At 39.7% G+C, this 15,037-nt stretch overlaps 1 protein-coding gene and 1 long non-coding RNA gene across 5 annotated transcripts; one reads left to right on the forward strand and one right to left on the reverse strand.

The window, feature by feature from the left end:
* Nucleotides 1-450: 450 nt before the first annotated feature.
* LOC114820824 (uncharacterized) lies at nucleotides 451-9,592 on the reverse strand. Of its 2 annotated transcripts, none has more exons than XR_011575603.1 (4): nucleotides 9,286-9,592; nucleotides 8,520-8,787; nucleotides 4,140-4,869; nucleotides 451-492 (listed from the first exon to the last, which is right to left on the reverse strand). It is a non-coding gene; the product is annotated as an uncharacterized lncRNA (long non-coding RNA). The 2 variants fall into 2 exon arrangements; XR_003768296.2 differs by lacking the exon at nucleotides 451-492 and adding an exon at nucleotides 3,544-3,777.
* A 2,451-nt stretch (nucleotides 9,593-12,043) lies between these two features.
* Nucleotides 12,044-14,648, forward strand: LOC103454262 (myb family transcription factor PHL5). Of its 3 annotated transcripts, XM_070812445.1 has the most exons (9): nucleotides 12,045-12,178; nucleotides 12,253-12,398; nucleotides 12,675-12,949; nucleotides 13,061-13,280; nucleotides 13,361-13,437; nucleotides 13,528-13,567; nucleotides 13,721-13,775; nucleotides 13,930-13,999; nucleotides 14,139-14,648. In XM_070812445.1, exons 2-9 carry the CDS (start codon nucleotides 12,341-12,343, stop codon nucleotides 14,352-14,354), a joined length of 1,011 nt encoding a protein of 336 aa, XP_070668546.1. In that variant the 5' UTR covers nucleotides 12,045-12,178; nucleotides 12,253-12,340; the 3' UTR covers nucleotides 14,355-14,648. The 3 variants fall into 3 exon arrangements, with proteins under 3 accessions (XP_017192942.1, XP_070668545.1, XP_070668546.1); XM_017337453.3 differs by having other exon boundaries at nucleotides 12,044-12,178; nucleotides 12,253-12,949; XM_070812444.1 differs by having other exon boundaries at nucleotides 12,044-12,178; nucleotides 12,253-12,949; nucleotides 13,061-13,169.
* The last annotated feature ends 389 nt before the right edge of the window (nucleotides 14,649-15,037 follow it).

Consider the following 15,037-nt stretch of genomic DNA (forward strand, 5'->3'; position numbering starts at 1 on the left):
GACCAAATGTTCTTCGTCACGACTGTTAAATTTAGTAGTGGGAATATGCAAGGTTATTGACCAGTGAAGCCATGAGGAGGTTGTCCCTTCAGATCTTGAAGAGTCACTTTGCCCTCTGTTAATGCATATCCAACTGTGTTAGAAAGGAATTAACTGTTTTTCTTTTTCAATTCGTTGAAACACTATTATCTCGCATTGCCACACCTAGTCATCTAATCTAACCTATAAAATCTTTTGATGGCATGCAATCAGGGACGGAACTAAAGAATTTCTAATAAGGGCAACTTTTGAGCTATAAAATAAGTAAAATATTTGTTAATGGTAAGTGTTTTTTTATTTGGTGATAACATATTATATTATGGCGTGTATTTATTCGTTATATCAACTATTGTAACCAGTTTTAACCGAATTTTTATGTTAATCATATTGACAATTTATTTGATTGAATAGTGTGGATGCAAATTTCCGCGTTTTTCTTGGACAAAATTGCACCTACAAAACAATCAACACTTTTGGTCAAGGCCAAGAACCTCACGTACCCACGATGAAATGGGAGGGTTTTGGCCGAAGAACCTTCGATACCAAAGTTAGAATTTAGAGAGAAAAAGTGTTTAGAGGATTTTTAGAAGTTTTGCAAGAGTATCAACTTAGCTTTTTAAAAGAAATAGGGTCATATATATAGGGAATGGGGTGTGGCCGGCCTTTAAGTGTGTTTTGGGGTGTTATTTGGTGATTCAATTAGTAATTAATATATTAATTAGGTATAAATATATTAATTGGCTAATTATCATAATAAAAGAAATGCTTTGGGAGGTTTTTGGAGGTTATGGAAGATGAGACAAATTTGAACTTGTTACCTATTTTGGGTACTCTTGATTTAGTTGATGGATGATTCTCCACTGCTCGCGTGTAGGAGATCCGGTATGCCTCGAGGGTAAATTTGTTATCTTCACCCAAAAATCCAAGTGTCGCTTTGTGATTATTTTTGGCTCCACAAATGCCCCCACACCTGCTGGGCTGCTCGTAGGAAAGTGCAGCAGGTGTAGAGATCTTCTTGCTATAGGAAACTTAAGACTGCTTCCTGTTTTGATGTAGATTCCCTCTTTAATATGAAATTAGATCATTCTAGGAAAAGGAAATAAATTTCTCTCAAAACCTATTTAAGTCCATCTTAAGTAGGTTATTAAATCAACTTTGGAGAGTGATTTATTCTAACCTACAGGAGAGAGAGAGAGAGAGAGCTTAGAGGATATTTGTTCCTCCTCCTCTAGCAATCTTCTACATCTTGCCCGTGCTAAGGACCGTCTTTCGTAGCTTTCTTCGTCTTCTCCGTGCCGCACCAATGTAATAAAAAACTTAATTTCTTCTTGTCTTCTTCTTAGGTGGTGCTGCTACAGGGCAGTCGTTGGGGTGGTGCGGCACGTCGGCTGGCAGGGGCCAGGAGTCGGCTTGGTATGGGCCAAGGAGGTGATGTGGCAGGGGCCATTGCTTGAGCAGCTTGGCTTGATTGTAGCCAAAGATTAGTTCGGCATAGGGCGAGGAAGTGGCGTGGGATAGGCAATTGTTTGGGCTGCCACGTTTGGGCTGTCTGCTGAAAATGAGGAAACTGCTTGAGTTTGATTTTTCAACATTTGTTGCTTAATTGATCTTCAAGCATTCGATCTTTTGAACTATGTGGCATTCGTACACTGGAGAGCTTACCCAGATGGGTGTCAGAGATTTAGTTTACCTTTTCGCACTGGAGAGCAATTAGTTTACCCTATCATACTGGAGAGCAATTAGTTTATCCTCTCGCACTGGAGAGCAAACGCATATAAGTGTCGGGGAATTGGTTTACCCTCTCGCACTGAAGAGCAATTAGTTTATCCTCTCGCACTGGAGCACTTGAGAGCAAACCCATATGGGTGCCGGGGAATTGGTTTACCCTTTCGTACTTGAGAGCAATTAGTTTATCCTCTCGCATTGGAGAGCAGACCCTTTTGGGTGTTGGGGAATTGGTTTACCCTCTCGCACTGGAGAACAATTAGTTTATCCTCTTGCACTGGAGAGTAGACCCTTTTAAGGCTTAGTTGGCGCGAGAAATTGCGCAATCACTTGGTCAGAAGCCTTTCTACTTCTTCCTGAATTTTCCTTTGTTAGGGTGGCGAGCTCTCGACTGCCCCCGATCGTGATATGCTGGTCTAAGCTGTTCTTCCATACGTTTGGCTCATCTATGTCGTAGCTGCGATGGGTGTGGTATGTTCCTAGCAGGCGAACGTGGAACTCACAGGCTGCTGGTTGAACTTGAGCCGGATTGAATGACTGCTTCTTTCCGTCTGCTGTGCTGCATGCTCCGATGTATTGTGGAGAATACTCATTGCGGGCCTAGCCGTGAATAAATATTTCGCTTGGAAGGTTGCTCATGTTGATTATCGGAGTGCGTCCTCAACCGTGAGTATATGCTCGTCCATGGGCCTAGTCGATAGTGCACACTCATCCGGGCGCTAAGACGAGAGTATACGCTATCTCGGGGGCCCAATCGGGAGTGTACTCTGCCCAAACGCTCAGTTCGTGGATGGTTGAGTAGCTTCTTGCCAGGATGCTACTGGAGAGGTTCTTTATCTGCCCTTGTCCTACTTTGGGACACCTCGTTTGGGGCACGTTGCATCTTGGTGCGCTGCAAGAGCTGGTTCACCAAGGTCGTTTGCTGTGCTAGGGTGCTTATCAACTCTATGACTTGTCAAGACAAGTGTTGTTCACCATTTGGATTGGAAGAGCTTGGAAGGAATGTGCCTCCTTAAGCAGTGGAAATGTGGTAGACTCTGGGCGCTAGATTTGAGTTGGGAAATGTCAAATCCGCAGAGAAATGTGGTAAGAATACCCCTGGTTCGATCGTAAGCCCAAAAATTTGAAATCGGGATGGTTGAACTAATCTTGGACCGATTTGAGCTACGAGAGTGGGCTACTCATCGGAAGCAGGCTAGGCCACGAGAGTGGGTTGCTCGGCTGGAGTAGGCTGGGCCACGAGAGCAGGCTGGGCCATGGAAGTGTGCTGCTCGTCGGGAGTAAGCTAGTCCACGAGAATGGGCTACTCGGTGGAAGCAGGTTAGGCCACGGGAGTGGGCTGCTCGTCGGGAGCAGACTAGGCCACGAGAGTGGGCTACTCGATGGAAGCAGGCTGGGCCACAGGAGTGGGCTGTTCGGAGCAGGCTAGGCCACGAGAGTGGGTTGTTCGGTGGGAGTAGGCTGGGCTATGAAAGTGGGCTGCTCGTCAGGAGCAAGCAAGACTGTGGAAGTAGGCTGCTCGGCGTGTGATGCTTGCGTATGCGAGGCTTGAGCTCGACTTGGCAACGCATAGGGCTCGCGTTAGGCATGGAGTGACATGGCTCGCGCCGTGGTGGTGGAGTCATGCACCTCGCCGTGGGTGATTGCCATTGTGGCCACCGCGGTGGTTACCATGGTCGAGCCTTGTGGTGGCGATGCCGCTCCCCCTAAGATCACATTTAGTCTTGTGAATTGTCGCGGTCCCATTTCTTGAATATTGGAATTTTCACTTGTGAAATTTTCTAAATTTCTAACCATTGTATTTCTCTTTTACGTTTTATCAAAGAATCTTTGCAAATAACAATTTCTAATAATAAGAACGTACAAAAAATACAAATGGACTAGTAAATAGAGAAAATAGAGAAAAAACTTTTTTGTGCGAGAGTCTTCTATGAGTGTGAATCTCAACTCTCAATGAAAGCACCAATTTGTGGATGCAAATTTCCACCTTCTTCTTCTTGGACAAAATTGCACCTACAAAACAATCAACACCTTTGGTCAAGGCCAAGAACATCACGTGCCCACGATGAATGGGACGGGTTTTGGCCGAAGAACCTCCGATGCCAAAGTTAGAATTTAGAGAGAAAACATGTTTTAGAGTTTTGCAAGAGTATCAACTTATCTTTTTAGAAGAAATATGGTCATATATATAGGGAATGGGGTGTGGCCGGCCTTTAAGTGTGTTTTGGGGTGTTGTTTGGTGATTCAATTAGCAATTAATATATTAATTAGGTATAAATATATTAATTGGCTAATTATCATAATAAAAGAAATGTTTTGGGAGGTTTTTGGAGGTTATGGAATGAGGATGGATGAGACAAATTTGAACTTGTTACCCATTTTGGGTACTCCTGATTTGATTGTTGGATGATTCTCCACTGCTCGTGTGTAGGAGACCCAGTATGCCTCGAGGGTAAATTTGTCATCTTCACCCAAAAATCCACGTGTCGCTTTGTGATTATTTTTGGCTCCACAAATAGCACTAAATTAAAGTTTGTCAAAACAAAATTTGTCAAACTCACACCAAACTATATATATCTAGATGCATTTGATTTACCTGTTATGTAAAGGAAAGAAATATTAACGCAGGTGAGTCTGTGTGCTTGATGTCTTTTTAATAAATATATGAACTTTTCAAATCAAGAAAAATTGAGCGGGGATGTGATCACACAAAGTCATCTAACCTAGCTCCTGATCTACAGCTACCACTGACTCATAAGCTAAATAAAATGTCTAAACGGCAGAAGGGCAGGGTTGTATCTCAAGCCTCGACTGTTATTCAACTTCCAAGTATCTTCCCATGAAATTCTACTAGCTTGGCTAGGGACACTTTTTACATACACCACTCAAACACTAAGGCTTACCATTTTGTTACTGAATTTTAGTTTATACAAGCAGCTAAACCCGCGTTATACCGTGGGTTACAAAACTATGTTAAACGTGTAGAAAATTTTGAAAAAGTATGTGCTAAAGAATAGTGTTTATATACATATATTACATGAGAAAATTGAGAATGCTGATATGCCATAGCTAGGAAGTGCTATTTACAAAATGTATAGAGATTACCTTCTGTTGATGCACAAAACCGAAGGTCTAGGAACAACGTAAATCCGACCGTGAATCTGCATGAAATGTAAATAACACAAGATGTATCGTGGTTCACCCCAAGGTTTGGGTTACGTCCACACTGATTATGTATTTATTTGAGGGAATAGAGAGGGAGCGGGTGAGAGCTTCTGAGAGCTTCTGAGGGTGAGAGAGGGGATCTCAGGCCTAGGAATTGGCCTCCCCCCTAATTGTGAGGATGAGGAGTCCTTTTATAGAATAAGGACTCCTCACTTATTACATATTTGCCCCTTCCCTTATTGCATAATTACATTTGAGTCCCCCGAGTATTTATACGAGGTCTAAATACGGAGGCCCTAAATATGGTATAAACAGTAGTCCCCCAAGTCTTCAGTCAAGAGAGTTTTTTGGTTGGAGACTTGAAATTCAGTCCATGTGTGGGCCGAAGTAACTAGATACTGTCTTGAACTGATGCTCGATATGAGGCAGTGCTCAATCTGAAATGACGCTCAACTAGAAGTAGCACACGCTGCGAGGCTGCTTGGCTTGTGGCTTATGTTGCCTTGGTTGGCTCAGCTTGTGGCGTTGAAGGTAAGGGAGTCCCTTTTATAGAATAAGGGCTCGCTCCTCAATACATAAATGATGGGCTAGAGTTGATGATCGCGGCGAGGCGGTTGCTCAGTAGGTGGCGATGCTCTCTAATGGTGGTGACGGAGTCCCTTTTATAGAATAAGGGCTCGCTCCTCAATACATAAGTGATGGGCTAGAGTCCCCTAAGTATTTTTCATGAGGCCCAGTTGAGGCCCAATATATGGTACCTAATGTAGTCCCCCAAGTCTTCGGTCAATAGAGTCTGTTGGCTGGAGACTTTAAATTGAATCCATGTATGGGCCGAAGTGGCGGTTGTTCGAATACGGTATTTGTATACCTTGCACTGAAGCTTTGTAGGTAAAGCTCTGTAAATGAAGCTTTGAAGCTAGAGCTTTTGTAAATGAAGCTTTTGAAGCTGATTGACATGAGTGATGCTCATGAGTGTTTGATTGACATGAGTGATGCTCATGAATGTTTGATTGACATGAGTGATGCTCATGGATGTTGACATGAGTGATGCTCATGAATGTTGACATGAGTGATGCTCATGAATGTTTATGTATGATTGATATGAGTGATGCTTATGAATTTTTATGTATGATTGACATGAGTAATGCTCACGTATAATATAAAGTACTGGGCGTACTTTTGATTACCTGGTTGGTGACATGAATGGCTAGTTGCCAAATGATATTAGAGTACGGGTTGTACATTTTATCACCTGGTTGGTGGCATGAATGTCTAGTTGCCAAATGATATTAGAGTACGGGTTGTACATTTCATCACCTGGTTGGTGGTAATAGCGGCAGGTTGCCGAATAATTTTGGAGTATTAGGCGTACTTTTGATCACTTGGTTGGTGGTAATAGCGGCGGGGTGCCGAATAATTTTTTGTAGTGTTGGACGTAATTTTGATCACCTGGTTAGTGATAATAGAGGGCCTGGCTCTTTTGGGCATACGGGCCTTCGCTCACCACCTAGTATTCCAGCCCATTTATTTTGGGCTTTGCTTTTTTTTTTTTTTTTTTAATTTATTTATTTTTTATTTTACCCTCTGATGAGGTTTATACATATTACCCTCTGATGGGGTTTATACAGATGTCTCTTAAAGATAATAAAAATAAATTACATCATTCTGGTGGAGTGTTTATTTCTTACTTTTGCAGTGTTTCCATGTGCCTCTCTTTTGCTTTCTCTTTATTTATTTATTTATTTGTGTTGTCCGAGGGCCTTTCTTTTTGTTGGATAAGACCGAATCTTGAAGCTTTTTCTGGATGGACGAAATGTTGGAATCCTTCTTTTCGGATTTGGACTCCAGTTTCTTAATTGTGGCGGGCAGATGGCAGACAGTCATCATATCATTAATAATAAAGAAAATTTATTATTAACTTATCTTCTGCCTGTCTTCCACTACTGTCTTCCTCATGTGCGCTCATCTTGAATGCCCGTTTCTTTTGTGGAGGATGAACAAAGTTTGATGCGGCAGATACTGTAGTTTTAACATTTTGCAAAGTATCCTTCAAAAGCTCAGCATTCCCCAAATCCAAGCTCAATCTACGATCAAAAGAAGCTCTTCTGCTCTCATCAATCATGGGTTGCTGCAATGCTCGACCCACAATCCCAGATCCAATCCCTCTGAGCTTCCTGTTGTCCGAGCTGCAATCTATGCTCGTGACCCACAAGTCACGTGCTCAACGCTTCCCTACAGTTTGAGCATCGGCATCTCCGCCTCTGAAAGTCTCGCCACTCCAGCCCCTTCGCAACTGAAGTCGTTCTTGTAGGGACAAGTAGGATAGGAAGTCAGTTAAGACGGTGCAGTCGTAGAAAAACGAAGAAGAAGAGGAGCATAGAGACCAAGGTCACGGACTCGAACGCCGTCACCAGCGGTCGAACAACGTCGTCCACGATCGACAGGCTCAGCTCCGGGAACCACTCAAGAAGCCTCCGAGACCGGAATGCTGATGTGGACCACCACCAAGACATTCTCTCTTGCGTCCACGTGTTTAGCGTCCTCACCCTTGTACTTGTTTGTCGTCACCCACTCGTACGACACGTACAGAACACCGGGCTTCAGAACCCGGAAGGTCTCGGCATACACCTCATCCAGCTTTGGTGCGTGACACGTCGCCTCGATCGAGTGCGCGTCGTCAAAGCTGCTATCCGGGAATGGCATCTCAAGAAAGTTCTCTCATTCGACGTCGAGAATTTGGTCTCCGGGTTTGACATCGATGAGATCAGGGATGCCAAAGATGCACTGATGGACTGGAGCTGCTGCTTGTGTCGTTCATCCTCAGAGATGGTGACGGCAAAGGCAACACCCTGAGTGCCCTTGATAGGGGTGGTGGGTACCGACTTCTTCTTCTGCAGCGAGTGGAGCTCGTCGATCGTCTGAGCCTTCACAAGGGGTGTGCTGTCGTCGGGATACACCTCATTTCCCTTCTTCTGCGTCTGGATCTTCGACAGCCCTTTGTCTTGGAGGAGAAAGAGAGAGATTTACATTTGGATTTCTTTTTTTATTTCTTTTGATTTCTTTTTTTTTATTTTGGTTTCTGTGTAGGACTGACCGAGAGAGGAGAAAGATAGAGATTTGGTTTTTTGGATTTTTGTGATTTAGCAGATCCACAGTGGTATGAAAAATTGAGAGAGAACCGACATAGTTTTTCGTGTCGATTCCCACAGACGGTGCCAAATGTTGATGCACAAAACCGAAGGTCTTGGAACAACGTAAATCCGACTGTGAATCTGCATGAAATGTAAATAACACAAGATGTATCGTGGTTCACCCCAAGGTTTGGGCTACGTCCACACTGATTATGTATTTATTTGAGGGAATAGAGAGGGAGCGGGTGAGAGCTTCTGAGAGCTTCTGAGGGTGAGAGAGGGGATCTCAGGCCTAGGAATTGGCCTCCCCCTAATTGTGAGGATGAGGAGTCCTTTTATAGAATAAGGACTCCTCACTTATTACATATTTGCCCCTTTCCTTATTGCATAATTACATTTGAGTCCCCCGAGTATTTATACGAGGTCTAAATACGGAGGCCCTAAATATGGTATAAACACCTTCAACCCTCTGTAACCATATAGAGGTATTGAACGATTGATAACCATGAAAACTCATATGTATTCTATAAACAACATAAATCTACCAAGTTAGTGAATTCCATCAAAAAAATCTACCAAATGAAAAATTCACTTGGTATTTACTGTAAAGCCAAACCACTAACGAATTGGAACTTACTTTGTAAAAAAAATTAACCTTTCTTCAGGTTGAACCAGCTACAACTCTTGGCGTTGGCAAAAGCTCTGGTTTCCTAAACGCCACATACATCTGCATTAGAAAACATTGGAGTAGAGTAATACTTAATTCGGTATAAAAGTGAAAATTTTAAGTCTTTTCTGTATAATTCAAGTGGTAGACATGGAAAAATTACAATTTGAGGGCAGAAAAAATAAAAATCTCGTAGGATTGCTACATATACTAACAATTGTAGTAAACCAATTTACTAATATTACGATTTATCTTATGATATTTTTCTTGTTTTGTTAGATATGAAATTTAATTAGTAATATAATTTCGTTTTTATTAAAGCAGATGTAAACTCCTGTAAAACCACCCTTCTCTTAAACCCCTGAAGACTAACTCTTACATCATTTATAGTGCAAAATTCGATGAATCAATAAAGATTGTCAAAATTTTAGAATTTTAACATCAATTACAACATGAAGACCCAAAATTTGATCCAAAACAAAGTTGAAGAATCTATTAACCCAAATTTTGACATAAATCACAATATATAGACCCAAGAGGCGTAGAATCAAAATATACCTAAGATTTTGGGATTGGGTGACTGTGAGGGCCTCAAAAATACAGGGAAGCTAGTGGATTCGCCGGAAAACCTCACCAGAATCTAGGTTACGGATTTAGCTTCAATCTTCTTCAAACCTTCACCAAATCGTACATGAAAGCCATGAAATCTTGACCTAGAAAGTAAGAATGGGCTCAGACTTGAGTTCGTGAGGTCGAAAGGATGAGAATGGTGATTGTTTTGGGTGTACCTGGGTTCGTGGGTGGGGTTGGGGGTTATCGGGATGTTGAGAGAGCGAGAGAAAGAATGATGGATCAGCAGACAGAAGAAGATTCAACAATATGGACGGACTGATTTCTTATCACACTGCCCAAAAATATGAACGGTCCAGATTCAATCAGATTTAGATTAGACTAATACTGAAATTACACAATTAAAGCAGGGGCATTTTCGAAAGTACACTATTCTTATGAACAGTGTTTCAGTGTATTTTTAGCTTTAGTATAGATTAAATTTAGGGAGATGTTTGTCACTAAAAAAAAGTCATCTTACACTTCAAAATTTTCTATTAGAAATAAAAATTTATTTATAAGAAGTGCAAAACGACTTTTTTGAAGTGTCAACAACACTTTTCTTTATTTTTTATGTAAGTGATAGAGGGAAAATGAGGGATGAAAGGGAGTAGAATTAGTGGACAAAGAATGATGTGAGAGATGTAGAAGATAAGAAAAATCACACAAAATGAACACGAAAAAGTATTTAAGTTGTTTTCATGTTAGGGGTGTGCTATCCACACATCCTATTTTACTTCTCACACACCCCTTGATAATTTATGTCCGTGATCTTCTTCAATTCATCTGATCCGACGGCCAAAAATTAAAAAGGTGTGTGAGAAGTAAAATGGGGTGTGTGGATATCACACCCCTTCATGTTATTAGCCTCACAATGAGTTAGCAATAATGTGGTTCAAATTCGCTTTTGGCGAGAATGGAACCTAAGACCTCTCATTTACCAGTGAAAAAGAATACCACTAGACTGTAATATTAAGTGGCGGTACAATTATATTATGAAAAAATGTGGTAATAATAGTATTTTTGAAAAGATTTTGTTTTCATTTTTCCTCATTATTTCTTCCCTCTCTCCATCACCCTTCTTGATCATTGCTTTTCTCCTTGTACTTTTTCTCACGAGAGCAAAAAGTGAAAACTAACAAATTAAAAATAAAATGATTATCAAACGGTCCTAAATTAAAATCGAAATCGGATGGAAGGAAACAGCTATCCCAACGTTGGCAAATATTATAGATAGATAGATCCTGCACCTTGAGAAAGTGCTTCTGCTTTCCATAACTTAGATTCTCTTCTGATTAAGACATAGAATAAGGTTCTAGGTTCTCAACACTCAAGTGGATTTGGTCTATTTCTAGCTAGTTTGCCAAACAAGTGGAGTTCGATCGTCCCTGTGCTATCCATATAGGTTCACACTCAATCGAATTAAGTTAAGTGCTATGTCTCTTTAAGTAAGAATTAGGAAAAATTATATGGTGCTCTGGACTAGGGAATATTTCGAGAATTTATCGTTGAATTTTAGTTTTATTTTTATTTTCAACGATAATCTTACAGTTAAAAGATTTGGAGTATCGAATACTCCCGAGCACTATAAAAAAATCTCAAGAACTTGATTGTCTCAGTGAGGAATCCTGCTTTCCGACCCGACTTGTAAAAATACCAATAATCATCACTAAGACGCATTTGATTCTCCCTATGTGCATGTATAGGAATAAAAAATGGTCATCTTCATCTGGATGGTTAAGGAGGCCAGTCGGAGATTCTAAATATATATAGATCGATAGAAAAAGTTTATCCCCTCGTCAAATTGCATGTTTACTACGATGAAACTATCTTGCTAGCATCTGTTGAAAAATTTGATTGCAACTGAGAAATTCTATTTTCAATTAAATTTTTTATATACAAGCATATTGAGGAGGGGGAAATCGAATCTGAAGGCCACGTGTCATGATTAAATCTTAAATGTTATAGATGAGAGGTTAATATGAGAGAGATATACATAATTGTTAATAATTTTTCTTTTTTTTTCATAAAATGTATTTAAAGTTTTCTACCACTGCATCTCAGGTTCATATTCTCCTTTTAGACTAGTGTAAAATATCATTTGGAATGAAAAAAAATACATTTTATTAATGCAGGAGGTTATGAACACGTTTTGGGAATCTTTATTGTTACAAAAGTCTATTGTGCTTCTAGTTTTTGAGTAATGTACCCTTTAGATGAACTTTGTTGTAATTCAGGGATCCTAATTTTAGATATCCACATTACATGATGCAATTTCTCTTGGGATCTTTTTGTTTTTCTATCTTTTTTCTTGATCAGAACATTGGATTAGTACTACCATTCTTTTGAGATAAAATATGGGCACATTTTATTTAATTTCATCTTTCTGGGGTGGCCAAAAAGTGATTTTCATCCGTATCCATGACAGGAACAATAACCATTGATCTGGTTTGTGAATTTATGCCAGTATCTCTTGTATAATTATATGTACACAGATGCCGTCATTAAATTATTCTCCAATTCCAAATCTTGACGACAAAATAGTAACATGTTGGGAATCATTAGCTTTGTCTTCTGAAACCCTTTATCCATTTGTTTTTGAAGATTTCTGTTTTATTCTTTAGGTGATGAGACACGTCAAGCACGATAATTCTAAGCTCTCCTTATTAGGACATAGTTTGTCGACACATTTGTTTGTAATGGGATGAGTTGCGTTTTTATCAATGTTTTTCTTCCTTGGTTATATCAATAAGTGGTCGTACCTATCCTTTTTAGAACAATTAAAAGGACTCTAATATTACTGCATATTCAAATCTTACACTTGACGTCTCGTGGAATAAATGTTAGTCTTATATTCCATAAATCTGCATTTAACATTGCTGTTCTTTTTCTTTCTGAAAAATTGTATTTTGATAGGGTTTCGGATGTTGGGCAATGATATTGAGCAGAAGTCGGACTGCTAGTTCTTGTTCTTGTTAACGGTGTTTCGAATCGCACCTTGAAAATGAATGAGAAGAAGACAGATTGCCAAGAAATAAATCAACAAAGCCATGAATTAATCAGTGAGTGCAATTTTGAAGTTGGTAATCAGTCGTATCAAATTTTTGGTCAGCAGCAACAACAGGCTTGGAACAACATGGGAATTTGGGTTCAGCAACCCACCATGGATCATGGAGTGTCACTGCTTCAAAATCTTGGGCCTCCGGATCCTAAATCTCCCAGCAGCATTACGAGCCGCTTCGAATCTCTGGCTTCTACTTTTTATGCAACTGAACGCTGTATGGGAGGGTTTCCACAGTATGACTCTCAAGTTGGTAATAATCCTCATTTCCCTTCAGGTCAATCTTATAATGAAAGCTACAGCTCCATGAATTCATCCGAGCAAACTGATCTGGATTTCGACATCAGAAACACTTTGCAGTCGATTGTGAAAACTCAACCCCGCAGCTATCAATACCATAAATCCTCAGAGAAGTTTAACCAAATCCCGGGAAGCGATTTGTCAGGCAGTAAGCTCTTTGCACATCAATCAAATAAGTTGCATGGAGATCATAAAACTACTACAATTAGAAGACCGTCCTTATCCCTTCCTTCTAAAGAAAATCAGGATCAAGTACTATGAATATTTCTTGAATCATCATCTTTTTTTATTGCTGTTTTTGTGCATTGATTTTTCATATACTCCACCTCAAGATATCCATATGTTCTAGTTTCTTGTTCACAGGGCTGTTATACTTCATTCAATACTTCCCCGGTAACTCAACCGAGCTTCTTTTCTCAACAAGGAAAGCAGTCGCCAAGATATTCCTCCGGAAATGTTTCCACTGCATATGGTAATTCCCCTTCAACTAGCCCTGTACTCTCCAGTAAAACACGAATTCGTTGGAATCAAGATCTTCACGAAAAGTTCATTGAGTGTGTAAATCGTCTTGGGGGTGCTGAAAGTAAGTAACTTGGTATAATTTTGTGCAATTTACTACGATCGAATACTTGATATGTTTCTTTATCTGTTGATCCATTGTAGAAGCAACACCGAAGGCAATACTGAAGATGATGTGTTTGGATGGATTAACCATCTTTCATGTTAAAAGTCACCTGCAGGTTTAAAGGAATCCATTAAAAATTTCTTGTTTTTTTTACTTTTCTAGAAGTATGATTTATTTTCCTCTCCCCTTTTTATTCTTCTTGTAGAAATATCGAATTGCGAAATATCTACCATACCCTGCCGAAGGTAAATATCAAATTGTTCAAATCATACATCCGTTCCTAGTGAATAAGACTTTTACTTCTTGTTACAAACTACAACTGCCTATAAAGTTTAATGATCAATTGGCGTGCTTATTTTAACTATAGTTTTGACCCGAGTACTTTTCTTGTGTTACAGGAAAATCTGAGAAAAGGACTACTTTGAATCTTGAACCCCATCTCGATGTGAAAACGTAACATTTTATATTACTCTGATTGTTATTCTGGTTTTTCAGTCTACCATTGCGAAATGAACACGCTTTTGGTTTTAGTTTTGGCATTCGCCTTGATATTTTCCTTTTATATCCTCCAGCTTCTTACAAACCTATGATGTGAACTTTTTGGCAGTGGCTTGCAAATCAAAGAGGCGCTCCAACTGCAATTAGATGTTCAGCGGCGTCTTCACGAACAGTTGGAGGTATGCATTCATGAGATCCAAATCTGTGGTTTCTCAAGTTATATATAAATGATCTCCAAATATTTTTGGTAGCAGTAGAAAATCATTCTTAATACTCCAATCCTCATAACAAATTTCATTCAACTATTTCAAAATGCAGATTCAACGAAAGTTGCGGCTACGAATTGAAGAACAAGGAAAGCAGTTCAAGGAGATGTTTGATCTGCAACAACAAACAAGTAGTAGCTTGTTGAAGACTCAGAACGCGGACGTCACATGCCATGAAGCTGGCCCATCAAATAGTCTCGACGATACTGATCAGGTTTCAACTTCTGAAGGTTCTGGGAATACAAGTTTTCACTCCAAGATAAGTTAGCCCTGAAAAGAGAATTAGTCAGAATCAAGAACTTCAAATCAGACTAATGGTTGAGTAAGAAAGAAGGCAGAATGGGAAGATGATAAGAAGACTACAATCAATTGACTGGCACTCATACATTGATCATATTCCATTTAAGGGATATGATCCTATAGAATGACTATTGTCTCTTTTGTTTCATAAAGTTTGTATGGCAGTATTGTAACAATGGCTTACTGTTTCCAGGAAGTTCTCATGCTTTCATGTAATCATACTTGAAATTTTGTAATAATAATTTTTTTTTTTTGTGCGAAATCGATTAGGACTATATTTGGACATAACGTTGAGCATTTTGGCGTGATTACTCAGTGTGATAATATTTTGAGAAATATACAAAAATGACTCATTTTCTTAATCTTGGGACAGAAATAGGAATTTTCACACGCCATGAACAACAATAGGACAGAACTAGGATTTTTCCTACACATTGAAATGACTTAATTACCCTTATATATAAATGTGTTAATCCCTCCCACATTTTTTGATTTCTCTCTCTACTCGCTCTCTCATCTTCTCGGTTCATTCTCTCTCTGGATCTGTTATCTCCTCAGAGCCAAAATCCAAAGACCCAACAGCAGGCAGGCAATAATCTCATCAAAGGTTGGTGCTTTTTAAATTTTTGAGCTATTTTATTTTCAGGCTAG

Source organism: Malus domestica, chromosome 14, assembly GCF_042453785.1.
Source record: "Malus domestica chromosome 14, GDT2T_hap1".
Classification (NCBI taxonomy): domain Eukaryota; kingdom Viridiplantae; phylum Streptophyta; class Magnoliopsida; order Rosales; family Rosaceae; genus Malus; species Malus domestica.

Bases quoted from the DNA above. Each gene is read 5' to 3' on its own strand.
- LOC103454262 (XM_017337453.3), top strand. From the start codon at position 12,341: ATGAATGAGAAGAAGACAGATTGCCAAGAAATAAATCAACAAAGCCAT. The intron at 12,950-13,060 runs GTACTATGAATA...TCTTGTTCACAG, and splicing joins CTAAAGAAAATCAGGATCAA to GGCTGTTATACTTCATTCAA. The intron at 14,000-14,138 runs GTATGCATTCAT...TTCAAAATGCAG, and splicing joins GTCTTCACGAACAGTTGGAG to ATTCAACGAAAGTTGCGGCT.